Consider the following 27,641-nt stretch of genomic DNA (forward strand, 5'->3'; position numbering starts at 1 on the left):
GGCCAGTTGCATGTCAGGTGGTGATGCACAGGGTGTCTTCTGAGATTCAGCATCTGCCTCAGCAGGGACTCATTGTTTGATTGGACTTAGTGCAGCTGGTCAGGCGGGTGCTGATCATGCTTTGAGGCAACTGTATCGCCAAGGTGACACTTCCTCCAACACATCGACAGCCACCTTGTAGGAAGTGCATCACTTAAGGTTAGCCCGTGGATTTTATCATGTAACTTCAGGACAACTCACTAAATTATATGAAGATGTAGATAAATCACCAAATAGAAAGGCAGCATTTTCCTATAATGACAACTGGACTTAGGAGTCACCAAATGAAAGTCACAAAGTACATTTGAATGAATTTTCACCACTGTACTACGTTTAACCCCTAACAGATCCCAAGGGATCTATTCCTACTTTTGTTCATTGGGTTTCTCTTGGGTGTGCCTACATGAGTGACAAATGGCATCTCTTTCTGAAGGTTGCATAATGGAACAGACCTGCCTGCCTTCTTCTGAGAATCTTCTTTCATTGACTCACCAGCATGTTTGAAGATTGACATGCACTGTTTGCTGATTGAATTTGTGCTTTTGCACTGCCAAGTGGTAGGTCATGGTGAACAAATGCAACCTGTCTTTCTTTCTTACTCATGGGATTTTGTGATGTGTGCTTGCTTTATAATATGAGAGTCACACTGGTCCATGTTGTTGTGAGTGTAACTCATGCATGCATACATGGTTTCTCCAGCATGTATATGTTATGGTCATAACTCAGTGTCTCATCCTTTTACCTAGATAATTCTACTGTACTCCCCAAACAGTTAAAATGATTATTATCCTCCACCACAAGTGTATTTGAATTCTGAGCCCATTTGTTTTCAGATTGTTTTTTTTTTACTCTTGTGTGAATATCTGGGATTATGTTGTCACAATTTCACTGACACTGTGCCCACACACTACAGTAGGGATTATCATCATGTCTACAAGATGATGAAATGTAGGTCAACAGAGACTATGTTGGGAGATGTGGGGCAGATGACTCTTACTCAGTGGTGATGATTCTGCCATCTCCCAACTCTGCACTCGGTGAAGTCACATTGGCATTTTGGCTTGGTCATGAAGGGAGAATTTACACCACAGAATTTGGTAAATGTCACAAGTCAGTGCTCTCTAACTGTATTTTCTGAGTAGTATCACCTGCTGTCCCTTCAAGTGATGGCATTTCAGGGAAATGGCACAGGTGGCATTGATGGGGATGGGAAGGACTGTGGGAACAGAGAGGGTAGTGGCATGGGTTTGGATTTGTATTTCCCAGCTTGTATGTGACTTAGTGCATTTAATGTTATTGAAACCAGGTTAACCCTGCTAACTGAAGAGATACAGATTCAATAATGCTCATCTGGTCATGTGATTATAAGCAAAGAACATTTTATTATATAACAGTGGAGAAGGGCATGAGGTTTTAGATGTGTGGACTCAAAGAAGCCATGTGGGATGGACCCTCATGTAAGAAGACAAGTGTGGTCATTTCAGAGAGTCAGCAAAGAAAGGGAAAGAAACAGACATTTAATGGAGGAAGAACCCTGCACAGGGAGCACTGAGACACTCCCTGCACCCAATGCTTGTTCACTGCCCTGGACACATCAGCAGACAGTTTCCCCACCTTCGGTCCAGCTGTCCTTCACCACCTCCTGGGCCATCAGATGGGCTCCGTGGCTTCCCCCTCTCTGAATGGTGTCCTGTCCCCTGTGTGTTCATGTCCTGGCTGCAGCCTGGGCCCTCCTCTCGCTGTCTCGAGCCTGAAGCAGCAGCAGCCCGAGGCCCACTAGGGCCAACCCAGCCACACACATGCAGGTGAGATTCTTCATGGTGTAGTCTTGGAGGTGGGAGTCTACAAAAAGGGGAGACAGAAGCGACCATGGTCAGGCAGACCAAAGTCTTCCCAGAATCCACAATGTCGACACAGAACACCTGCCTCCCTCTGGCAGGACCTGACCCTCTGCACCCAGCCCCACAACTGAGGATTCTCCTGCCCACTCCTGGGGTCTGACTTATTCTGTGATGGGCTGATGGTTTTGGCTGCCCTTGAGGATCATGAAATGAGGGTGTGAGTGAGGACCTGGGGAGACTCAAGCCTCCCTCCTGGGGTCTGTGCTCCCCGATGCCCCATTTCTGAGAGTGTAACTTACACGTGGTCATGTCATGAGCCAGGACTAGATTCTGCCAGGTCCCTGTCTCCTCCTTGGATCATCTCAGCCTGTTGGGATCTCTGGATTCAGAACTTGTTCTGAGTCACTTTGATAGGAGCTGTACCTGAGGGTTAAGGATGAGGGATGAAAATGGTCTCCAACCAGAAATAAGTAAGAGCTGTGTGTTCTGCGTTTAGTGGGAGGCACAGAACTCATGAGCTTCTTCTTCTAAAGCTGGGAGACCCCACGAACTGAACAGCTGGGGATCCAGGGTGCATGGGGGAGAGGCTTGTGTCAGGGGCTCCTGAGTGTCCTGTCTGGGAAAGCCACCTGAATCAATCAATCAATTAATTAATTAAAATTTTATTTATTTATTTATTTATTTATTTATTTATTTATTTATTTATTTATAGGTTATGTTTTTGTTTTTAAAAAATTTTTAAAAAAGATTTTATCTATTTATTCTTAGAGAGGGAAGGGAGGGAGATAGAGAGAGAGAGAGAAACATCAATGTGCAGTTGCTGGGGGTTATGGCCTGCAACCCAGGCATGTACCCTGGCTGGGAAATGAACCTGCGACACTTTGATTCACAGCCCGAACTCAATCCACTGAGCTATGCCAGCCAGGGCTGTTTTTTAAAATTTGAGCCATGTTTGTCACCAGGAGCTACTTTTTTAAAAAATAAAGGTTTTATTTACTTATTTTTTAGAGGGATGGGAAGGGAGGGAGAAAGAAAGGGAAAGAAACATCAATGTGTGGTTGCCTATTGCACACCCCCTACTGGGGACCTGGCTTACAACCCAGGCATGTGCCCTGACTGGGAATCGATCTGGCCAGCCTTTGGTTTGCAGGCTGGAACTCATTCCACTGAGCCACACCAGCCAGGGCCCCTTATTTATTACTGTCTCAGACTCTCCAGATACAGTGTCTAGGGCTGAGTGAGCACAGAAATGACGAGGTTAGGGGCCATCTCACCTGAGGCCAGAAGCTCCAGAAGGCAGGTCTTGGGGCTCCTCACCTGACACCAAGAGCTCCAGAGGGTCACTGGGGTGTGACAACAGGTAGGGGGAGGTGCTGTGTGAGCTGTAGCACCTGTAGATCCCCCCATGGGCTGAGTTCACAGGACCCATGGAGAACTCTGCCTGATTCTGCTGAGCTTGGGACTGTGATCTGAGACGCAGTGGGGGATCGGCTGCCCCCTCCTCGGTCAGAAGAAAAGAGTCTCTTGGGCTCCATGACTGACACAGCAGGGTCACCTTCTCTCCTGAGGCCACTCTGGGGCCTGGCTGCACTGAAAAGGAGGGTCTGTCAGGGAGCCATCCTAGAGAGAGGGGATGGGTGAGGTGCTGTTACCACCTAGCTCTGACCTGAGAGTCACCAAGCCCCTTTCTGAGGATCCTCCTCTCTGTCTCTGTTTTCTCTGACTCTCCCCCTCCCCCTCCCATCCCCTGGTCTGTCTCCTTCCTTCCCTGGGGACTTCATACCCCTTGTCCTGGTCATCACTATCTGAGACCCCCAGCAAGGCCTGAGCAAACTCTGGGTCTCTGACTGAACCCACAGGCTCCTCACCTGCCACCAGGATGTCCAGGGGGTCACTGGGGGCTGACCACTCAGAGGAGAGGTTGTGTCCACCATAACACCTGTACCGGCCCCCGTGGGAGCCATGCACAGTGTCCAGAGGGAAGTCAGCCTGAGAGAGCCCAGCCTAGGGCTGCAGGGCAGCACTGTCGGGGAGGTCTTGTCCCCCTTCCTTGGACAGAGCAAATCTGTCATAGCCGAAGTCAGAGCGACACTGGAGGGTCAGGCTCTGTCCAGAGGCCACAATGGGGCCCTGCTGGGTCAGGAGGGAGGGCTTCCCTGAGCCACCTGCACGGACCAGACAGGAGTGACAGGGTTGCTCCTCCCATGTACCCTCCTCCAGTCCTGGTCCCCAGGACCTACTGTCTCTCTGACCCAGGGTCCCCTTATTCTCCCCTCACCCCGCTTTTCACATGGGGCTCCCCTCCTTACAAAGACCCCAGGAACCTGTCTAGAGCTTCAATCCTTAATGGGACAATAATGGAACATACCTGAGACCAGGAGCTCCAGGGAGTCACTGGGCCATGACCACTGATGGGGTCTGTTCCTGTAACAGCCATAGCACCTGAATGTCTACCTGTGGCTGGGGGTCACTGGACCCACAGTGAACAGGGCCTGGACCTGCCCACTGGGGTGAGGCTGTGAGTCCAGGGTCCAGGAGAGCCTGTCTTCTTCCTTAGTCAGAATGAACCTCTCAAATCCCTGCCATGAGCCACACTGGAGGATCACATTCCCTCCTGAGGTCACAACAAGGCTGGGCAGGGCTGAGAGGCTGGGTTTGCTGTGTTAGTAGCCTTGGAGAGAAGGAGGCAGCACGTGAAATAAGGCTCACACCTCCCTCATGTCCCCCAGAGCTGGGCTGTTAGGGGGAGATCCTCTGAGAGTATTCCCCTTCCTAAGGGCAGAGCCTGGGGTTGTGATCCTGAGTGTCCTCTTACCTGTAGCCACCAACTGCAGGGGGTCACTGGGCTCTGACCAGCCAGTGAGAGTGTGGTATTTACAGTAATATCTCCCTGCATGGAAACTGTCAGTGATGAACTTGGCCTTCTCTCCAGGCTCCAGTGGTTTCTCTCTGTCCCAGGACATATATATTTCTTCTTTATGTAGACAGTACTCCTGGGCCTCCAGGACCCACTGACACCAGATGGTCACAGGGAATAGCCAGGGTGTGGGAGGGCCTGGCTCACCCCAGATGCTGGGTCTCAGGAGGGTCCCTGGAAAGAATCAGAGGCTGCATTAGAAAGACATTTCCCCACTCCCTCATTCCCCAGCTCAGCCCATGCCCCCCCTCCCTTTTATCTCAGGTCCTCTGTGCTCCTTCCTGAGCCCCAGATGTGAAGTAGGAGGTGGGACAGGGAGCCTGGGGAGGACTCATCATTCTGCTCCCAGGTTTTCTGGCTCAGACTTAGCCCTGGAAGACAGTCCCTGTCAGATTTGCACTTGGATGTCAGAGCTGATTCCCTTACCTCAGGGCCTTATCTGCTTCAGCTGCCTGATTCCTGAGGGTCCCCATGTACACATATGTGCAGCTGCCCCAGCCCCTCCTGCTGCCCTGTCCCCATGCCCCACAACTGATCAAGACAGAGAAGAACAGGGAGGGTGGACATGGTGCCATCTGCTCTGAGTGCTCCTGCTCTGTAGGTGGAGGAGATCCTGGATCTGGAGGACAGAGATGCACAGAATGTGGTGAGTCAGGGGCTGCTGCTGCCCTTCCAGGTTCCCAACCCTGTAGACCCACAGCAAGGGGATGGCCCCGCCCGGGGCCTGGCTCTGGGTTTTTCCATGATGAGGGCTCAGGAGGACTCCTCACACTCTGGAGACTCTCAGCCCAGATCTGGGGTCTCTTCTCACTGCCAAGACCCTCTGCCTGGTCTGTGCTCCTGTCAGAGAGGTCGAGACCCAGACTCTGGTCCTCTGTCCACGCTCCACAGGCTGATGCTAAGTAGAACTCGTTACTCATTGTCTCAGCCTCCCACAAACAATATTTACTTGTTTACTGATCACCTAGTAAAGCCGAGTGTGTCTGAGCTAGAAATTCATCCATGATCCAGGAGACTGATTTTCTGTATCTTGAGAACTCTTAACAGAAAATGAACATTCTGAGTTGAAAGTGGAAATGACTGTACTTTCAAAGGAGAAATGAGAAAAAAATGTGAGAATACCTCAGACCATGACAAGAGTTTGGTTGAGGAACACCTGTTTTTTTTTTTTAAATTCTCATTGAAGCAGTATTTTTTTGATTTTATAGACCGAAAATGGAAGAGCCAGACAGACAGACATTGGGAAAGAAATCTTAATCAGTCACATTTCATACACACTCTGACTGGGGATCAAACTCACAACCTTTTGGTGTATGGGACAACACCCTAAACAAGTAAGCTGCCAGGGTCAGGGCTGAGGCAAGAGCTGCTAAATGAGGTGGAACCCTAGGATGTGGGAGTGAGAACATTCTTGAGAGGAAAGAATATTATAGGGAAATCTAGAGACAGAGACTGTTTGATAGCAGTAAGGGAGGGTGAGGTGTTGGCTGGTCATGGGCTACCTCCCCACCACCTGAGGATGTGGATTAAGTGTGTGAGGCAAAGGCATATACAGGGATGAACTGTTACAGTCACACTGAGTTATGAATCTCATATGTGCCATGTGTTACAAAGTGACTAGAGCAGTGTAACTGTGTAAATAACACATAATATGAACAGTAATTGAACTTGAATCCTGTGTGTCCACCAATATTAGATGAAAGGCTTCCATGAATTCACCACACAATTCATGCATATGCTTTAGCTGCCACAACACATGTAGAAAAGAGAAATGAGGAGAAGAAATCTCAGTGTTGCTTCTAATCCTGTGCTTTTAGCTGGGGGCTGGGGAAGGAATTTGCTAGTTCTATAGAACTCTAAGAAAGCAAAGATGGAGGAGAACAAATGGTCCAGAGGAGGTGGTGTGAATGTGTCCATGTAAGTGTATATGTACATGAGTGTATATGTGTGAGTGTGTGTATGACTGTGTGTTCACAGAGTAACTGCACCTGTCTGGTTGAAGGAAGCAGAAGTGGGAGCTGAGGATGGAGGGTCACATGTGGATGATCATGGGCAGCTGTTAGTTCAGAAGAAAGAGTCTAAATTTACCCCAAAATAGTGAGAACCATGGAAGAATTTTGAGCAGAAATGGACAGATTCTGAAAGGGTTTGAAAGACTGAGGTAGCAGGTGAACTGCCAAAGAGAGTGAGGACTTAGAGCTCAGAACCCAGGCAGGAGGTAAATGTGACCATTGCCGTGGGGACATGAAGGGTGACCTTCCCTCTCTGCCTCAGTGACTGCAGACCCCAAGGAGTCCTCATGACAGAGAGCCAGGGGGAGGGCCAGGGATGACTCTAGGGTCTGTGCAAACATTCTGTTCCTACAGGAGAGCTCAGTGCTCCCTCCTGGCCCTGGAACACAAGGGCTGTGTCTGTTTCCACCTGACTCAGTGTTTCTTCTGTAAGACGTGGACTCTCTCTCTCTCCATCTCCTTGGGGTAAGTTGTTTGGGTCCTTTCTTCCTCCCCAGAGCAACTTTGATGCTGGGTGACACTCTCCTATTCAAACTTTGGGCGTTGTTGAGGATTCAGGAAAAAATTATTCTTGGGAGCTCTGGTAGAGGCAGAACAACACCTCCCCACACTTTAAATGTTTGTTGCTGCAATACCACATCCTGAATGGCTGAAGGACCCTTGAGCAGCCTGCTTCCTCCGCTACTCTCACTTCTCTCACTCAGAGCCCTGTGATACTAACCCAACCACGACAAATGTGGTCAGAATTCACCCTGCTTGAGATATGGGGGAGAGGAAACCAGACACGCAGATTTGGGTGGAGACATTGGAGGTTTGAGAAACTGAAAAGCAGAGATACCTCGTCTAATGGAGCAGAAGGAAGGAACAGACTCAGACCACAGTGCAGGGTCATGTGATCATGACAGAAACCCTCACAGTGCAGTGGGCAGACCCTGGTCTTTCCATTACGGGTGCTGGGCCAGCTAGGGGAGCTGACAAAAGGAGGTTAACTTCACACTGACTTTAAATCACAGACAAAATTAATTCTAGATTCACAATAGATTGAAGAGTAAGTCAATTACTTTTTTTAAGTAAAAGATGTAGAAAATCTCTTTTTTTTTCTTCATGGGAAACTTTTTAAAAATCATTTTTATTGTTATTCTATTACTGTTGTCCCAAGTTTCCCCCTTTTCCCCACTCCTCTCATCCCACCACCCTGCCCCCAGTCAGTTGGTACACTGTTGTCCAAGTCTGTGGGTCTAGTTCTTTCCTCTTTTTCTACTATTATTTTTCTTCTCTCTCCCCTCTGGTCACTGTCAGTCTGTTCTATGTTCCCATGCCAGAGATTCTATTTTCTTCATTAGTTGATTTTGCTCATTAGATTCCTCTTATAGGTGAGATCATATGGTTTTGTCTTTCACCAGCTGGCTTATTTCACTCAGCATAATATTCTCCAGGTCCATTTGTGCTGTTGTGAAAAGTAGGAGTTCCTTCCTTCCTTCCTTCCTTCCTTCCTTCCTTCCTCTTTCTTTCTTCTGTGTACTATTCCATTGTGTAAATGTTTCACTTACTTGGTCCACTCATTTACTGGTGGGCACTTGGGCTGTTTTCAGCACTTGGCTATTATAAATAGTGCTGCTAGGAACATAGGAGTGCATAATTTCCTCTGAATTGGAGATTCAGGATTCTTAGGTATATTCTCATGGGAGTGGGAAGAGTATAGGAGTGGGATGGGTATGGGAGTAGGGGGTGGGATGGGTGGAGGAGGGCCAAGGGGCATAACTTGCTACCACTGTAATAAAACCATGATAAAATATTGACATAAAGAAACAGCAGAAAGGAGAGAGCAAGGTGTGTTTGATGGGTGTGGAGCTGTCCACAAGGCAGTGCTGAATTCTACACCACCTCTTGGAATTCACATTTAAAATAGGACAGAATCAGAGGAGACGCAGGCGGCCCATAGTTTTAAGCAAAACTTCCTAGATACATGTGCACATTCCTGGTCAAGGCTGGACTCCGTCTTGGTAAGCACAACCTCTGGACAGTAGATGAGCCATCCTCACTTGGGGATTCTGTGATGAGTATTGTGAATTTACTTTGTAATATCAGGTTCATGTTCTTCTTCCATTAGGAAGAGGGGTAAGGTCTCTGTGGACATATTATAGCAGAACTCTTGATGATTTCTTATTTTGTTGTTAAAGTGAAGCTCAAGGGACAAAATGACAGGATATGGAGGGCAGGGTCCCCACACCACAGTCTGTACAGGGCACCAGGTGACTCTCACACAGGAAGAGGACCAGCTCTTCTCACCCTAAAAATAGCAGTTGCAGAGGGGCTGACCTGAGTCACATTGCTCAACACCCCACGTTTAAAGTGTTACACTTAGTTTTCCTAAACTCTACAATCACATATTGATTTACATAGCTTGCTACCATTTGAAAGTCATAGCCACTATTCTGTTTATAATATTCAATACTTCTGGGCCAAGCTAACATATGAAATGGTTAATGATATGAAACTATTTTCAGAAGAAATATGACGTTTGTCTCCTACTTCATATTTATTAGATCTAGTACCATGTGCATATTTTGTAGTCTGCTACAAAAAACAAAAACAGTTAACCAGACCATTTGATTCTGCATTTTTAGAAGAGAAGAAAGCTTGCAAGGTTTTGTTTTAGATGAAGTCATTTGTTCTGTATGAATGAAAACCGTGTCCCTCCTTTCTCTATGAAGAGAAGGGGGGAGGATAGGAGGAAGGGAGGGGGAGAGAGAGAGGGAAGGGAGAGAGAGAGAGAAAGAGAGAGAGAGAGAGAGAGAGAGAGAGAGAGATGAAAAGAGAAGAAAAAGGAAAGGAAGGGAAAGAGAAGGAAAGAGAGCTTGGTAAAATTGTTATAATAAATTACAATTAACTGCATTGCTTCACATGACAGAACTTTTACATTCTTTCAGAACTGGAGGCCAGAGTGATAACTGACAGAAGGAGAAAGATGGATGGATAGAAAGGGAGGTAGATGATACATAAACAGGTAAAGAGATAAAGAGAGAGAGAGACTGACACACAGATACACAGACACACAGATAGTAGATAAAGGAATACACAGGTACAGAGACTCACAAACTCTCCAACACTTGTTGTTGTGAGAGTTCATTGCATTTGGCCTGCTGTAGGTGTTCCCTACATCAGACTGTTGGGAGAGGGGGGAGTCCTGAGAGGAGGAGGGCAAGGGGGAACGTGGTGGGATAGTTGTAACAGAGTAACAATTTAAAAAAAAAGCAAAAAGAAGTCTAAAAAAATGGAGTCAATTTTATCCAGGTTGATTGGCATATAACTGACTTACAACATTGTGTAGGGGTAAGGTGTGCAGTGGGTTGATCGGATACATTTATATGTTGCATGATGATACCACCTCAGCTTTAGGTAACAATAGAATCAAGAAGTCATGTCACTGCCACTTACTTTTTGTGGTGAAAACATTTCAGATACACTCTTTCCAGTGTATGACACAGTCTGGTTAACTGTACTCACCAGGCTGTATGTGAGGTCCCAGGACGTGCTAATCGCATAATGGAAAGTTGGTGCTCTTTGACCAACTCCTCTCCTTTCCCCTGGCTCCCCGTGGTCACCACCATTCCGCCCTCTGTTTCTACACATTCAGCTGCTATAGATTCCACATGCACATGAGATCCTGCAGTATTGATCTCTCTCTCAGTGATCTGGCTGGGTTAACACCATGCCCTCAAGATCCATTCATGTTGTCTCAAGTGGCAGGATTGTTCTCTTTATTTTTATTGGTGACACTATTGTAGATGTTTCCATTCCAGTGCCTCACACTTATCCAGCTCCACGGAGCCCCACATCCCTCTCCTCTGGCCCTCGCCACACTGCTGTCTGTGTCTGTGGCTCATGCATGTATGTGCTTTGTCTAATCCCTTCACCTACCTCCGTCCGGCCCCTCCTCCCTCCCCTCTACCTGCTGTCTGTCTTCTCCAGGTGTCCATGGCTCTGCTCCCATTTTGTTCTTTCTCGTGGTCGAATAATATTCCATTATGTATAAGTATGTATACGTATATGTATATAATCATTGTGAAAAATGGTTATTTTCAGAGGCAGCCCTCCATGAGGCTGTCTCTTCAAACACCAGGTGACGGCAGTTCTGGGGAAATGGTTCATGTGGCATCTGATGCAGATGGGAAGGATGGTGGGGTTGGTGAGGGGGTGACATCAGTCTGTACTCATGTTTCCAGGGTCATATCTAATTTAGCCCATTTTTCAATTGATTGATACCTGGATAACTCCTGTGAACTGAGGAGATGAAGACTCAATAATGTCCATAGGGTCATGTAGTGATGACAAATAAAGAACACTTGATTACATAAAAGTAGAAGAGGGCATGTGTGGACCCCAACAAGCATGTGGGAAAGACCCTCATGCCACAGGGGTGAGAGAAGTAGGGGGTCATTACAGACAGTTGGCAAAGATAAAGAGAGAAACAGACATTTAATGGAGGAAGAGCCCTGCACAGGGAGCACTGAGACACTCCCTGCACCCAAAGCTTGTTCACTGCCCTGGACACATCAGCAGACAGTTTCCCCACCTGTGGTCCAGACTGTCCTTCACCACCTCCTGGGTCGTCAGATGGGCTCCACAGCTTCCCCCATTCTGAACGGTGCCCTGTCCCCTCTGTGTTCATGACCTCGCTGCAGTGTGGGTCCTCATTTTGCTGTCTTCAAGCCTGAAAGATCAGCACTCCGAGGACCACCAGGACCAATCCAGGCATGCCCATGTGGATGAGATTTTCCATGGTGTAGCACTGGGGGTGTGAGGCTGAGAAATGTGGGCAAAGGTGTCACCATGGTTAGGCAGACTAAAGTCACCCCAGGAGCCAGAATGTCCACCCAGGACACCTGCCTCCCTCTCCAGGACATAACGCTCTGCACCCAGCCTCACAACTGAGAGTTTCTCCCACTCCCCACTCCTGGGGTCTGACTTGTTTTGTGATGGGCTGATGGTGTCGGCTGCCCCTGAGGATCATGACATGAGGGTGTGAGTGAGGACTTGGGGAGACATGAGCCTCCCTCCTGGGGTCTGTGCTCCCCAATGCCCCTCTTTTCAGACTGTAACTCACACAATCATGTCATGAGCCAGGACTAGATTCTGCCAGGTCCCTGTCTCCTCCTTGGATCATCTCAGCCTGCTGGCATCTGGATTCAGAGCTTGTTCTGAGTCACTTCTATAGGAGCTGTACCTGAGAGTTCAGGATGAGGGATGAAAACAGTCTCCACCCAGAAATAAGTAAGAGGTGTGTGTTCTGCGTTTAGTGGGAGGCACAGAACTCATGAGCTTGTTCTCCTACAGCTGAGGGATCCCAGGAACTCAACAGTTGGGGACCCAGGGTGCATGGGTGAGGGGCTGGTGTCAGGGGCTTCTGAGTGTCCTGTCCGTGGAAATGCCCTGGTCCCTCATTTATTACTGCCTCAGACTCTAGAGGGACAGGGCCCTGGGCTGAGGAGCCCCAGAACTAGCTGCTGGAGAGGGAGCAAGCACAGCCTGACTTTCTCTGTCTCTGGAGTTCCCTTAAAAGATACCGCTTGAGTGTCTGGGTCTTTGACCCTGGCTCCCCAGGCTGGCATCACTTGCCCTGATTCACAGCCCATCGACATGACCTCAGTGATCATATTCTCAGAGGACTGACCTGTCACAAGCGCACTTGTCACATCTTCAAAAAGTTTTGATGGGGAAGAATGTCTGGATGTCCGATCGTTGATGGGAGTTCCCACTGGCTCTTCTGCTGGGTTCTCCTGCTTGGTTGCACCAGCAGGTGCAGGATCAGAAGATGCTGTGGTGGACGCTGGAGGTACAGGTGCGAGGGCAGGTGTGGGAGTGGGACCTGACCCACAGCTGGGGCTGTGCGGGAGCAAACTGCTCTGAGTGATGGCTGCTGAGCGGGGCCTGTGGCTGGGCGGGGCCCAGGGATGGCTGGGCTCCTCTGACCGGAAGAGGAAGGTAGTGGGGGTGGGGGTGTCACTTCTCCCTAGCAGAGTGGCTCCTTCTCCACCCACAAAACCTGGGCAAAGGGCCGGGCTGGCAAAATGTGCAGGCGTTTGGCGTGGTGAGGCTGTGGGCAGGCTCAGTTCCACAGTGACAGTGTTTGTCCCAGGCTCAATTACAGGCAAAATGTTTTCAAGTTTTTACCTTTAAGCATTATTTCCTTTATAAAGGTTTTTGAAAGGTGCTTTGATAAATTATACAAAATCTCTTATTTCTGAAGAGTTTTTCACTATAAATTCGTGCTGTATTTCAACAAAAGTTTTACATCTGTTGATATTTCTTTTTACATTTTTTTTTGCTATTAGTTTTAATGTTTGAATTCTACTGATTGATTTTTTAAAAATGTGAAACCAACCCGCATTCCTGAAATCACATACCTGCCTGGTCAGGATGGATGACACAGCTTATGCCTTGGTGCATCTTGGTGATACTTTGTTTAGGACTCTGCACCTGAGTTCACGTGAGAGAGCTTCCTGTGGAGTCCCCTCTTGGTAGCTCTCTTGTTTGGTTTCATCATCAATTTATTTCTGGGCTGATAAACTCTGTTGTGGGATGTGTCTTTCTTCTCTGTTGTCAGGAGAAACACGTGTAAGGCTGTTGTGTGCATGTTTGTGTCTGTGTCCATGTGTGTGTATTTCATACATGCATATGTGTTCAGAAGCATTTACCAATGAAGCTTTTCAGACTTCGAGTTCACATTGCAGGAAAATTTTTAATTACAAGTTCCATATAGTTAATACATATGACAGTGAAGAGTTTCACATTTCACCCATGTACGAGTGAAGTTGTATGGTCCTTGTGCTGTGGGGTCTGACTTACCCTACGTAGCATGACATACTCATGATGCCTCTGTGTTGCTGAACTGACAGGATTTCATCTCTGTGGCCAAGTGTCACTCCATCACACAGGTTGCCACACCTTCATCTCAGCATGTGTGGGAGGACACTTAGGTGGTATCTTCTCTAAGATGTTCATTCATGGTTGTTAATGTTCTATTTTGTAGGTTTAATGTGTAGTATTTATACTATCATTCATTGAAAGTATTCTCTCACTTCCATTTTGGTTCTAAATTCACACGTTGATTCTTGAGAAGTCTGTTGCTTGGATTCCAAAGTGTAGGGATATTAGTTATTTCTAATTGCAGAATCAGGGGACTCCCAGATGGTCCCAGAGGTGCTGGGGGTCCATGTGAGGTCCCCAGGCTGGCTGGGGCCACTAGTGAGTGTCCTTGGAGACAGCTCCTGTTCCTTCCAGGGTCCCTGAAAGCTTCCTCTCTGGAATGTGGGGTCTGGGTCCTCCATGGGCTAGTGGATGGCCAGAGCAGCATACACACTGGGCTCATCTGGGGGCTCCTCTGACGGGCAGGAAGGGGGTGCCCTTGTCTGCCGTCTGAGGGTCAAGTGCGTCAGCTGGGCATAGGTCACATCCTCGGGGGCAGTAGAGGCAGCAGCCTGGAGCAGGGGGACAGTGAGAGGGGTGAAAGGTGGTTGGGGCTGGAGAAGCCTGGGTCTGGGGAGGACAGGCCCCACCTGACTGTCCATCTGTCTGTCCTCTTCTGCTTGCCTGTCCTTCATGTCCAGCAATTCCTCTGACAGGAGGGAAGGTGAGAAGGCCATTCCCTGCCTGAGCTTTGATGGTGAGAGGGTCACCTGGGCATAGGTCTCTCCCTGGGGGTCATCATGGGTTGTGTTCTGCTGCAGAGAAACAGTGAGACAGAACCAGCGTGTCCTTGACCCCACAGTTGAAGCCCTCCGTCACGTGTCCACATGGTGTCAGAGTGATGACTTAAACTTCAGATCAGATGAGGTCACTCTCCTGGTGGAGTCTGCAGGGACTCTCTGAGCCTTGGGACTCCTGGTGCCTATGGATCTGCTCTTAACCTAATGCTCTGTCTCTTGCTGATTTAGCTCCAGCCACAGGGCTCATCTGGCTGAAGCAGCAGGTCCTGCCTCAGGACCTTTGCACCTGCTGTTTTCTCTGTTCTCCCCTCACCACACACTCCCCCCACTGCTCTTGCTTCATTCTCCTTCGCAACACTTGGCTTTCCAGGACATCATCTCCCTATTTGCAGGTGTCTCCCTCACCGACAGGGGAGCTGGAGGAGGGTGGGGACAGGCTGCTCAGGGCTGCACTATGGCACAGACAAGGAGTCTGTAACCAGTGAACTCCTGTCACTGCTGCTGTGTGACTGAGTGATGGGACCCTGGGATCTGCGGGTGATTCAGTCATTCATGCCTCCTCCTGAGATCTGAGGCTGTACAAGGTCAGACAGAGGATGAGGGGCCAGCACAGGGGATCACCCAGGAGGGGTCATGAGGACACAGGAAAGCAGGAGGAATGAGTAACAGCAGAGCAACTTGGTGCCCAGAAGGACAGGTCAGTGTGGGTGCTGCTGAGATACAGGGGAGGTGAAGACAGGGAGTGACCACTGGAGTGAACTGGGCAACAGGAAGGTCCTTAGTGTCCTGGAAAAGAGCAGGGGTCTCACCTGAGGGTCCAGCTCCATGCCCTCCCCAGGATGAGGGTCCTTCACAGCAGCATCTGGAGAGGAAGAACAGGGTGTCTCCTGGCAGAATCCCTGAGATCTCAGGGCTGCAGACCTGCCTGCTCCCAGATGGGCCACTAATCCAGGCTGAGGTGAGGGGCCAGGTCACTCTATGGATTTCAGTCCCTCTCACCCCTGACTGTACACTCTTCCAGTCTCTCCTTCTCCATTCCCTCCTGAACTCCCTGTGACCACCCCTGAGAGCAGCTGTCCCTTCCTCTCACACAGGGACTCTTCCTGGGTGTCTGCAGCTGGGTGTCTGCAGCTGGGCTGGAGGACAGACAGTCTCAGTTCTGGGAGAGTAAGGACACCTCCTGTTTTATTCAGGAGGAAAGAAGGAAACTTTAACACACATGTGTGAATGTTTCATATCTAAGGAGACTGGAGACGATGAAAGATTACTTCAAATTTGTACACAAGTTCTAACATTGAGTGTTTACTTTCTAGAATTTCTGATGTGAGATTCTGGAGAAATCTGTTGCTCAGCTGACCTCCCCCATCTGTTTTTCCTGCAGCAGGTGCTCTGAGCCTCTCTTTCCTGTGACCCAGGTCACCCCCTTCCCTACTTACCTAATGTCCTGCCTTTGCTCTGATGCCAGTGTCGGAGGAAGAGGAAGAGGAGGAGGAAGAGCAGCAGGACAAGAGCCACTGAGATCCCAGTCAGCACGTTCCAGTACCATTGGAGACCTTGGGCTGGAGCGACATCATGAATGAACCAAAGGTGCCATTTAATGAGCATCTACTGTGTGAGAGACATGTCCTGGGATCTGTTGATTATGTCCTCTAACCTCATGGCCCCCATTCACCAGGGATGACTGACCCACCACCCAGTCCACTGCAGCTCAGAGAGGTTAGCACCTGCCCCAGGTCACCCAGCCTGGCCAGGGCAGGGCTGGGATTGTACCCTGGGACCTGGGTTTCCTGTGCTTCCTCATGCTGCCCCCAGGTGGTCACCAGCTCTGAGCTCTGGGTTCCTCACCTGCAGAGGGCCTGTCCTGTCTTACCCAAAGATGAGGGTCCTTGTTTTTTACCTGCCCCCAGGCATAGCAGGACACCATAGGGACAGAAGCATGGGGTGAACCCTGATGCCCCCTTGGGAAGGTTGGCCTGGACTCAGGCCCTGCCTTCTTAAGTTCTGTGAGATTCCTTATGTCACTAATGTCACTGCAGGCCTGTGAGCAGGAGAGGACCAGGGATAAACAAACATGAACCCAACAATTGGAGAAGAGAAGGGACCACCTAGCCCCTGAGCAAGAGCAGCAGAGCCGGGATCTGGACCAGGACTGACTCCAGCCCTTGTTCCCTCTTCTGAGCTGAACACCTGAGCTGAGGGAAAGGATCTCCATGCTCCTGACTCTTGTCCTGGCTGTCCCTCCCTGTACAGTGTCACTATCTCTGCTACAGAGTGGACAGTTCCCATAACATCATGTCCTCGGTGGCTTCCCTGTGAGGACCCCTCCCAGGAGGTCAGAGCCAGAACTGAAAGGCAATCTAAGCTCTGGGCCATGATTCTCTCCTTTTACACTTGGAGACACTGAGGCACAGAGGGGGAAGGGTGTTTCCAAGTCAGAGCCTCCAGAAGTGCCTGAACTTGCACAGGACTCAGCCCCTGTCCCCATGGACACAGCCACTGCCTCCCCACAGAGACCCTCACTTATCCCTCTGAGGGCCTGAGTCCGTGGGGGTGAGGAGCAGATCCTCAGAGGCTTCTGGAAATTCAGGATGGGAGTGAAGGTTTGGGGTGGCCTTCTCCTCATTTGAGCTCACCTACCCCTTCCCTGTCTGGGACAACTGCATCTCTCTCTTCCATGACCAAACTACATGTCACCTGCCTGACTCATAGCCCTGGGGGACCCACGATCACCCAGAATCACTGCCTGACCCCCACACCCCACCAGAGGACAGGCATTCCAGAGTGGGTGACCTGGTTCTCTCTGGGAGCAAAGCCTCTGCCTGTGACCATGCTTGTCTTGGCCTCTTGGTCTGTGGGAGAAGGAGGGGTATTGGGATGGGTGCCCCTGGCCTTTCCTCCCTTTGCGGAACCCAGAGCCTCTCTAGCCTCCCTGGGCCCCTGGGACCTTCCTGGGCCTCAGGGATGAGGGTGACATAAAGCAGGGGTGGGGTGGCTCTGGCTTTTCTGTCCCTCTGGGAGGTAAGAGTCCCCTTGGACTGGCCTTCCTTCACTAACCCCCTTGCTCCCTATCTTAAAGGTTCCCTGGGGGACAGGGTCCTGAACTGACCATGAGGACACAGGGGTGGGGCTGTGGCTCCTCACCTGAGACCAGGAGTTCCAGGGGGTCACTGGGCTGTGACAGCTGGAAGGGGGAGGAGCTGTGTGAGCTGTAGCACCTGTAAATTCCATGGTGGCCCCAGGTGACAGGGCTGATGGTGAAGTTGGCCTGAGAGGGGGCAGCCGTGTCCTGGAGATGAAGCTGCTGGGGAGGATCCAGAGACCCCTCCCTGTGCAGGTGGAAGGTATCAGCCCTGACCTCAGAGCAACACTGCAGGGTCACGTTCTCTCCCCAGGGCACTGAGGGCCCTGGATGGGCAGAGAGGGAGGGTTTCTTGTATATTCCTGGGGAGAGAAGGGCTGTGATATGCAGAGTCACCGCTACTCCCATGCACTTGACCCTGAGTTGAGGAACCCTGTCCTTCCCCAGGGACACTGTGACTCCTGTCAGCTTCTCTCTGTCCCTCTGGTGGGCATTTTTTCTCCATCCCATCCCTCCGTCCCCTAGACCTCAGCCCCCCTCAGCCTTTGCTCTATGACCCTCATCTGGACACCATCACCACCACGGTGACCCTGGGTTGAGCCCTGAGTAGACCAGTCAGGACAGGGGGCAGGGCAGGGCTCCTCACCTGCAATCAGGATGTCCAGGGGGGCACTGGGGTATGACCACACATAGGAGAGGTTTTGTCCACTGTAGCACCTGTACTGGCCCCCATGGGTGAGGTTCACAGGGCCCTGGGGGAAGTCGGGGCTGTGCTGCCCATGGAGACACTGTTGGGGTGTGGTCCCCTGGTCCTTGGTCAGAGCAAATCTGTCAAAGCCAGGCTCTGAGTGACACTGGAGGGTCAGGTTGTCTCCAGGCAGCACCAGGGGCCCTGGCTGGGCTGAGAGGGAGGGCTTCCTGTACATACCTGGGGAGAAGGTCATTGTCACCCAGGGGACACACACACTGACTGCCCACTAGAGTTGCATTAAGAGTTTTGACTTGTCCCTCCCTAAGTCTCCTGCCTGTGGTTCTGTCCCCAGTAAACCCATGCCACTGACCCCCACAATCCCAAGGACATTACCAGATAAGGAGTTTAGATCAGTTATTTGGGGCACAGGAAAGAATTGAAGCCAAGTTTGGGCCACCTCACCTGTGACCTCGAGGTGCAGAGGGGCACTGGGCTGTGACCACACATTGGGGTTGTAGCTGAAGGAAACATAACATCTGTAGGTCCCTCCATGGGAGGTGTTCACAGGGCCCACAGGGAAGATAGCCTGCTGCCTTTTAGCATAGTAATTCCATTCCAATTTCCTGTGTTGGGGTGGCTCAGCCCCTCCCTCCTTCAGCAGGTGGAAAGTGTCCCATGTGGACTGTGAGCTGCACAAGAGAGACACGTTCCCTCCTGAGGCCACCACTGGGCCTGGATGGGCTGAGAGGGAGGGTGCGTTGTCCACTCCTGAGGGAGAAGGAGGATCTGAGTTAAAGGGGACTGTCACCCCATCTTCCCCAGGTGTGTGCTGTGAGGGGTGCGCCCCCCCTAAAGCCACGCTCTGTCCCCTTCATCCTCTGAGGAGGAGCCTGCAGTGGGGAAGGGACCTGGGTTCCCCCTTACCTGTCACCACCAGGAGCAGGGGCTCACTCCTCTCAGACAGCATGCCCCCAGTGCTATATGCACACTGGTACAGTCCTGCATAGTGTGAGCCCATGGGCTGAATGAGGAACCTGGTCTTGTTGCTGGAGGCCTCTGGGATGCTTGTGTCCAAGGGCTTAGACCTCTTGTCTTTATACAGACTGTAGCTATCTGCCTGCAGAGACCCCTGACACCAGATGGTCACAGGGCTCCCCTCTCTGACCCTGGGGCCTGGGTCAGCCCAGATGGAGGGTTTGGGGGGAAGTCCTGGAAAGGAATCAGACCTGCAGTGTCAGGAGGGTCCTTGTCCCCTCTGTTCCCCAATTGTCACTGTAAGACCCCTCCTACTCTGGTCACCATCTGCTCAAGCCCACTGTGTGTCCCCCAGCTGTCCCATCATTGTGCTGAAGCAGGTCTGGGTGAGGACTCACCTGCCTGAACCTGGTCCCATGGGCCCCGACACAGCCCTGGAAGAGAGTCCTTGTGAGATTATCCTTCACCTACACACAGAAGCTCCAGGTCTGGTCTGGGCCCCTGCTGAACTGATATCTTCTCGCCTTAGAATTTCTGCCCCCTCTGAGTCTCCTGGGTCCTGGGGCCCTTTGAGGAGGGAACCTGGAAGTGAAGGGGACTCACCCTTCTCTTTCTCCAGAACTCACCAAGGCCCAGAAGGACAATGAGGGTCAGGGTCATGACGCGTCTCCCAGTGATGCAGATGAAGTATGAAGACCACAGAGCCCACAGAACAGATGGACACACAGGATGTGACAAGATCCTGACTCTGTGTCACAAGTCAGTTTCCTCTGCAGCAGCAACCTGCCCTCCTGAGAGGTGGTGGAGGAGACACCAGGATCTGGGAACTTTCAGACCAGATCTGAATCTCAGCAGACCCCACACATGCTGCCTGCACCTCATGTGATGCCCAAGTCCAGAGGGTGACCCCTGTCCTGGAACATGAGGGCAGAAGTCTCTGGGCAGGACTCAGGAGCTGCTCAGCTCCTGTCACACTTCTGACTCTGCCTGTTTTACAGCCCACGTAACTGTGGGCAATTCACTTCCTTTTCCTGAGACAATGTAAATGCAAACTTTCTTCTGGCCTTTCTCCATCCCAGAAACCGGCCAATATTTCACAGCAGGTGCCTAGTCCAGGCACGAAGTTCATTGTGGAAGGTGACCGATCCTTCCCCTGGACACATGCAGTGCTGGTTAGCAACATCAGACAGTACAAATGTGTAGGCAATGGATGATGTGGGGGTCATTTTGGTAAGTTTCAGGGAAGGAGAAGAATGGAGCACAGAGACTGCATACAGGTGGACACCATGGAGTGTGGGGACCTGCAGGTGAGGGAGGGACAAGGATACACTAGGGGTCAGCACAGGGGAGATCAGAGGACCCTCGACCAGGAAGAGAGTGATTCTTCTGAGAGCTGTGAGTCACAGAGTGTGCTGGGCCCTGGTCCCCCGGGGCCTCTACTCCCTGCAAGGACTCCTGGGTTTGATCTTTCAGGTAATGGAACACTTTTCAGTAAAGGAACGTGTGAACAGGTTGCTGTTTTGAGAAGATACTGCTCTGTGGCAAAAGACTGTAGTAGTGAGGAATGGATGATGAACTGTGATAAAACTCCTGCCCTAATCTAATACAGAGGTGATGAGCTGCTCAGTACTCTCTGTGGTTTATGAGAATTTCTCATGATATCCAAACAGAAATCCCATAACACAAGTATGATTGAAGCTGAGTGAGAAGAGGTGGGAACATTTCTTCGTCATTATCTTGGTGTAGGAGTTGTGCAGAGTGTGCTCTGAGCAGATTGGCTCAGGGGGCACCCATGACAAGCCCAGTGTGGCTATGACCCAGGTGTGTGAGTCTGGGGAGGGGAGGTGGGCACTGGGAAGGGTCTGCTTTGTAGGGACCAGTTGTTTCTGCTTGGGATGGAGAGGTTAGCTCAGCCTCATGTCCAACAACATGGACCAGCAGGTGGAGCTGCTTGGATGTGCTGGAGTGAGGTGGAGACCTGGAGAAAGGCTTTGTGCAGGGAGGGTCCATGACAGGTAAGTTCAGGTCCATGGGATTAAAACCCTCAGGTGGGAGTGAGGGTCCACAGTGAGGCCAGAGAGGAGGCTGATGGGGTCACACCCCCATGATGTCCTGGGTCTTCACCTGAGTGTGACTGTGGAGGGGAACTGGGTGGCAGAAAGGTCTCAGGGTCAGAGCTGTGGGTGTGTTCATCGTGTCGGGGAAGAGAGGGAAGAGCTGAGGGCATGTCTGTGCTCTACCTGTGTGGCCTGGGGAGCCAGTGGGGCTGTCTCCAGACTGACCACCCCAGTGAGGGGCATCGGGGTGGGGAGAGGATTACAACATGGTCACCTGACCCACTGCAAGAGCCACCCACTCTCCTGGCTGGGAGTGTGGTTTGGTCTCTCCCTCACACTTCCTCTCTCTGACTTCCTCATCTCTGTGAGCAGGAGAGCTTCTCTCCATCCCTCCCATCCAGGCCCCTGAGCATGTCTGTCTCCTCACTGCCCTGCTCTGTGAGGGGTGACCTTTCATTTGACACTGGTCACTCCATCTCCATGTGCTGGGCAGAAACAGTAGTTGCACATAATTCACAGGTTTTAATGTGAGACAAGGGGAAACATTATTGAAAGTCTGTTCTGAGCCAGTCCCTTCCCCTCTCTCTTTTCCCTCACTGCAGACAAGGGTAGAAGCTCAGCTCTCATTGGTGTTGTGAGGATCAGCGGAGCCTGAGACATAAAGAGGATCCATCTGTGTCATTTCTGGGCCTGATTAAGACACGAGCTTAAGAGACTTGAGGGAGGAAGGGTTACTTGGCAGCCACATATATATCCCCCAAGCCCTCCGGGGACATCAGAAGCTACAGGGCATCCTTGGTTGATGGCAGGTGAGTCCAGACTGAGGGGAGACAGGAAGAACTCTGCTTGTCCTGGATCCTGGACTCACCACATTCAGGAGTGAGGGTGGGAATCCCACCAGGGGTTGAGCCTGAGCACTGGGCACTGAGGGCATTTTGGACCTGCTGGGAGTCCCGCCTCCCATGATTCTGCCCTGGGGATATGGGGCCACTTCTATGGTAATAAGGATCCACAGGGAACCATGGCAATTTAGTTACATTTCTTTTAATGACATGAGTTCCTGTGACATAGGAGTTAGCATTTTAAAATATAGAATTCACTGGAATGTAGTAAATTTACAATGTCTAAACCACAATTTTATCTGGTTTTAATAACAACATTGCATAACCCCACCCCCAAATACCTGCAGAATCTCTCATCTCTCCCTCTTTGTCAGCCACCAACAAGCCCACCTGACTCCTGTCTCTGTGGGTTTCCTCCTCCTGGACACTTCATACAAATGCAGTCACAGAAAATGTGATCTTTTCTCTCTGGCTTCTGTCACTTAGCTGCAGAATGTTGACATTCATTCACTCTGTTGCTGGTATTGGTACTTTGTTTTTATGGCTTATAAAACCCTCCCATGTAATGAAGACACCACATTTGTTTATATGAGTGGGATCCAGCATGAAGGGGTGTGTAGATGTGAACCCAAACCAGCCATGTGGGGCAGCCCCTCAGGTCACAGGGGTGAGAACAGAAGGACAGTCAAGGGGAGTCAGTGAGGATGAGGAGGGACAGCCCCACAGTGGGATGTAGGAGGCATCTCCACAGGAACACGGCTCACGTTTCCTGTCCCCAAACCTCATCTGCCACCTCTACTCCCCTGGATACATCAGCAGACAGTTTCCCGCCTGTGGTTAGACTGTCCTTCCCCACCTCCTGGGTCATCAGATGGGCTCCACAGCTCCCCTCTTTCTGAACAGTGCCCTGTCCCCTCTGTGTTCATGTCCTGGCTGCAGCCTGTGCCATTCTCTCGCTGTCTCGAGCCTGAAACAACAGCACCCCGAGGATCACCAGGACCAAGCCAGTCACACCCATGCAGATGAGATTCTCCACTGTGTAGTCTTGGGGGTGGGAGTCTAGGAAATATGGAGAAAGAGGTCACAGAGGTCACAGCAGACAAAGTCACCCCTGCATCCTGGATGCTCACACAGCCCACCTGTCTTCCCCTGAGAGATGGAACCCTTTGCACCCAGCCCCACAACTGAGGACTCTCCTATTCACTGCTCTTGTCATCTGAGCTATTGTGTGATGGGCTGATGGTGTTGGCTGCTCCTTGAAAACCATAAAGAAGTGGGCACATGAGGAGTTGATGCCACTCAAGCCAACAATTTTCAAAACTCTCCCGTTCCTCATGATGTGACCATTTCCAGCCCCTTCTCAAACCCTTTCTCTGGAATGGGGGTCCTGTCTGCTATCATGGGCCCTGTCAGTTTCCTGGGGACTTCTGAGTGCAGACTTTGCTCCTGAGGCCCTTTGGGACATAGGTTGTCTTTGCCCCAAGAATTCAGGTTTGGTGAGAAATGTGGTCTTTCATTACAGAACGTAGGATGTCCTTGTAGTGTCTTTGCTCTCTGTGGGAGATTGAACCATCCAAGCTCACTCTTCCGGAGCTGAGAGTGTATATTTGTTCAGCAGCTGAGGACTCAGGGTCCATGGGTGGGTCTCATCTATATACACAGATGTATATGGGGTACTCAAACAATTCTTGAGCTCTGAGTATAGATAATTTTATGACTAAAACTTCAAACTGCATCTGAAGTAGAAAATACACCTTTTAATGCATGTTTTAAAAACCTCTTAATAATAAATGGATGTTTTCATAATAAATGGGCAAATTTAACACAGTTAAATAGGTATAGAATTTGCTTTTTGAAGGCAGAAATATTTATAATTTAAATTTATACATGCAAGTATTGTGTAAAAGTCTTCAGAAAGGAGCAGGAACAGATAAGGGCCCCCAGAACCATGGAGCAGACAGGAGACCCTCAGCATGGGTGGGAGCCCCCAGCTCCTCCTGAGCCTGGCACAGCCCCTCCTCACTGTCAGGTGAGCACTGAGTGCTGGTGGTTCAGGTGAGCCCAGGGGCCTGGAGAGCTGGACACCCAGGGGAGATGAAGCTGCTCTCTCTGGGAGAGGGTCTAGTGGGGCAAGGGGGAGGGGCAGGGGCTCAGACTCTGAGATGAAGATACAGGGGGTGAGTGGGGGAAGGGATCTGTCCTCTGCTCAGTCTAACCACCTTTCTCTTCACTTCTCACAAATCTCACTCTACCCTCCGGCTCTTTCTGTTGAGATTCAGAACAGAGGGCACACAGGTGGGAGGCCCTGTCTTTTTCCACCTGTCAAGGGCTCTACCCCCCTCTGTGGAGCCTCCTGCACTCCTCATTTATTTCTGTCCCTGACTTTCCAAGGGACAGTGCCCTGAGGTGAGGGAGCACAGAGAGGACAGGGCCAGGAGTCCCTCACCTGAGGCCAGGAGCTCCAGGGGGTCACTGGGCTGTGACCACACTTGGGGTGTGTTCCTGCTATATCCATAGCATCTGAACATCCACTTGTGGCTGGGGGTCACAGGACCCATGAAGAACAGGGCCTGGAACTGCCCACTGGGGTGAGGCTGTGAGTCCAGGGTCCAGGAGAGCCTGTCTTCTCCTTCCTTAGTCAGAATGAACCTCTCAAATCCCTGCCGTGAGCCACACTGGAGGATGACGGTATCTCCTGAGGTCACAACAGCGCTGGGCAGGGCTGAGCGCCTGGGTTTGCTGTAGGCTCCTAGGGGAGAAAGAGGCAGCATGTTAAATGGGGCTCGCATCTCCCTCACGTCCCCAAGGGTTGGGCTGTGAGGGGGAGATGCCTAGAGAGCATCCCCCTTCCTGAAGGCAGAACCTGAAGCTGGGACCTTGGTGTGCCCTCACCTGTCACCACCAGCTCCAGGGGGTCACTGTGCTCTGACCAGACACCTTGGCTGAGATAGTAACACTGATATCTCCCTGCAGTACGTGCTGTCATCTGTGTGATGGAGAACTTGGTCTTGTTCCTGGGATCCAGTGTCTTCTGTTTGAACCAGGGCTCTGAAATTTCATCTTTGTACAAATGGTACTCCTCAGCTTGTAGAGCCCCCTGACACAAGATGGTCACTGAGCTCCCCCAGGGGATCACAGTGCCTGGCTCAGCCCAGAGGGTGGGTTTGGGGAGGGTCCCTGGAAGGAATCAGAACCTGGGTAGCAAGACATTTCCACCCCCAGTGTTCCGATCTCAGTCCCAGGACCTTCCCTGATGTCTCCCATCTGTCAGCCCAGATCTATTTTTCTGCTTTTTAAACTTTGAAGGGACATTTTTTTCACTGCTTTTAGAGAGAGAAGAAGGGAAGAGGAGAGAGAGAGAGCAAGAGAGTGCACACGCAAAAGATTAATACGAGAGAGAAGCACTGGGTGGCTCATGTATGGGTTGTGACTGGCAATTGAGTCTACAACTTTTTACTTTCATAAAGAATGATGCCCAACCACTGAGCCACACAGCCAAGACTGATTTTCTCCTTTTTTAGATGATGGGACAGAGCCCCCTTGTTCTCAATGACAAGGTGAAACCTGGTACTCCCGGAGACAGACTCACCTGCCTGCACTGGGGTCCTTAGGCCCACACTCAGTCCTGCAAGAGAGTCCCTGTGAGAGATTTGCCCTGAGTTCTGAGCAGAACCCTCCTCCCCAGAAGCCTCCTGAGTCCTGGGGTCCTGACAGAACAGAGCTTCCCCTCCCCCTCACATCTCACCGAGGCAGAGCAAGGCCGTGAGGGTGGAGGGCATGGTGTCTCCTCTCTGAACCCAGCTGTGCAGAAGGAAGAGACCATGGAGTCCTCAGGTTGGACAGACACTCAGCGTGTTGTCACTGGGAGGCTGACGGTCCCTGTTGCAGTGCAGTGCACCAGCAGCCCCTCAGAAAGGGGCTCTGTCTTCCCAGGAACATCGTCTTCCCAGGAGCTTGACTCGCATTCCCATGATGTAACAGGAAATAGATCCTGAGCCTCCTGAGACTCCCCTAGCAGGTGAGGGAACCGAAGGCCGTCCTTCTAGGTCAGGGCCTCCCCCACCGGGTCCCTTCACCCTCTGCCCAGTCACCTGCCCAGGTCCTCCCCATGGACTGTGGTCACCCAGGCCCTGGAGACGCTTCAGGAAGACGGGGGTCCCTGTGCCTGCAGAGCTCAGCTCAGCAGAGACACCGTCTTCTCCTCACTGTGCAGTTCAGGCGAGTGTCACTGTGACAATGAGCTCAAAGGAGAAACGCAGGGAAATAAGGAAGCAAACACATCCCTTGCTCTGGCTCCGGAGTGCAGTTTTCATTCTAGAACAGCCACCTCATGAACTTCTCCTTTTTTTTTTTTTTTAGAGTGTCCACCCACACCTTCCAGGGAAAAGTCTGAGTCATTCCTGCCTCCTCAGAGCCCTTTTCTCTGGGCATGAGCTGTCCCCTCATCCTGTGGTCCTACCCTCAGGTCTTCTGCTTTTGGGGACAACGAGTGGGTTAGTGCTCTAAAGTTGCTGACAAAGCTCGTTCTTGTTTAAATGCTCCGTCATCATCCACTTCCTATGTGTTATCAAGTGATAATATTCAATCTCTGAGTCTCAGTTTTCCCAAGGGAAACATGTTGTTATGAACCTCACTCCTCAGAATGGCTGTGGTGTGACTGTCCCTGGGTCCTGGGATGGATCAGTCCTCATTGGTTTCTAGATCCGATGGAGATGTGTGGGTTGAAATATGAGCACATCAAAGTGTGTGACTCCATAGTCAAGGTGGATAGTGGAGAAAGAGAGGAAGAGAAACATCAATGTGTCATTGTCTTGTGTGTGCCCTTCACTGAGGACCTGGCCCACAACCCAGGCAATGTGTCCTGACTGGGAATTGAACCGACGACCCTTTGGTTCCCTGGCCAGCACTCAATCCATGGAGCCAAACCAGCCACTGCAATCTGTTAAATTTAGAAAACATGATGGAATGTGGTGGGTATGTAGGGCAGGGGAGAGTCTTGGGGCGGGGGTGAGGGGATGAGGACAACTGTAATTGAACAACAATAAAAAAATTAAAAAGAAAAAAGGAAATGCAAACAAATAAAAATAAAAGAGGTGATGGAATACCTACAATGCACCATGCAATCTTTCTAAGAGCAAGTGTTACCCCACTAACTGTAAGTTACAGTTATTCATTCAGTTGGTAGTCTAGATAGGAGTATGGACAAGAAACTGAAAATAAATGAATATCCTGATGTTAAAGGGGTAACCACTATCCCACATGCACCCAGGTGTGGACTTTGAGGGGCCAGGTCCCCCTGGGGCCACACTCTGTTCCCTTTTGCTGTGAGGAGGAATCCACAGTGGGAAGGGGGTCCTGGCTCCTTTCTTTGTGACCTGTCACCACCAGAGGTAGGGGCTCACTTTTCTCTGAGTAGCCCTTGGAGCTGTGGCACACACCCTCCTGCCATCCTACAGCGTGTGGCTTTGTGGATTCCACA

The 27,641-nt window shown here is 50.8% G+C and overlaps 1 protein-coding gene and 1 pseudogene across 1 annotated transcript; both read right to left on the reverse strand.

Annotated features, from left to right (window-relative positions):
- Positions 1-1,452: 1,452 nt before the first annotated feature.
- Positions 1,453-5,717, reverse strand: LOC123813350 (annotated as a pseudogene).
- Positions 5,718-11,517: 5,800 nt separating this feature from the next.
- LOC123813359 (leukocyte immunoglobulin-like receptor subfamily A member 6) lies at positions 11,518-26,450 on the reverse strand. The gene is made up of 8 exons (XM_045830312.1): positions 25,908-26,450; positions 25,752-25,787; positions 25,055-25,339; positions 24,609-24,911; positions 18,244-18,525; positions 17,660-17,959; positions 11,765-11,812; positions 11,518-11,615 (listed from the first exon to the last, which is right to left on the reverse strand). The coding sequence occupies exons 1-8, from the start codon at positions 25,939-25,941 to the stop codon at positions 11,518-11,520; spliced, it is 1,386 nt and encodes a 461-aa protein (XP_045686268.1). The 5' UTR covers positions 25,942-26,450.
- Positions 26,451-27,641: the final 1,191 nt, after the last annotated feature.

The sequence above is a fragment of the Phyllostomus hastatus genome, unplaced genomic scaffold (assembly GCF_019186645.2).
Source record: "Phyllostomus hastatus isolate PE091 unplaced genomic scaffold, TTU_PhHast_1.1 phas_contig_151, whole genome shotgun sequence".
NCBI lineage: Eukaryota > Metazoa > Chordata > Mammalia > Chiroptera > Phyllostomidae > Phyllostomus > Phyllostomus hastatus.

Excerpts from the sequence above, each read along its gene's own strand:
- LOC123813359 (XM_045830312.1), bottom strand. The coding sequence starts at position 25,941 with ATGCCCTCCACCCTCACGGCCTTGCTCTGCCTCG. Across the intron at positions 25,340-25,751 it reads AAGGACCCCAGTGCAGGCAG|GGACCCTCCCCAAACCCACC; the intron begins GTGAGTCTGTCT and ends GATTCCTTCCAG. Across the intron at positions 11,813-17,659 it reads CCTGGAACTCCTGGTCTCAG|GGGCAGCCGACACCATCAGC; the intron begins GTGAGGAGCCAC and ends CATGATCCTCAG.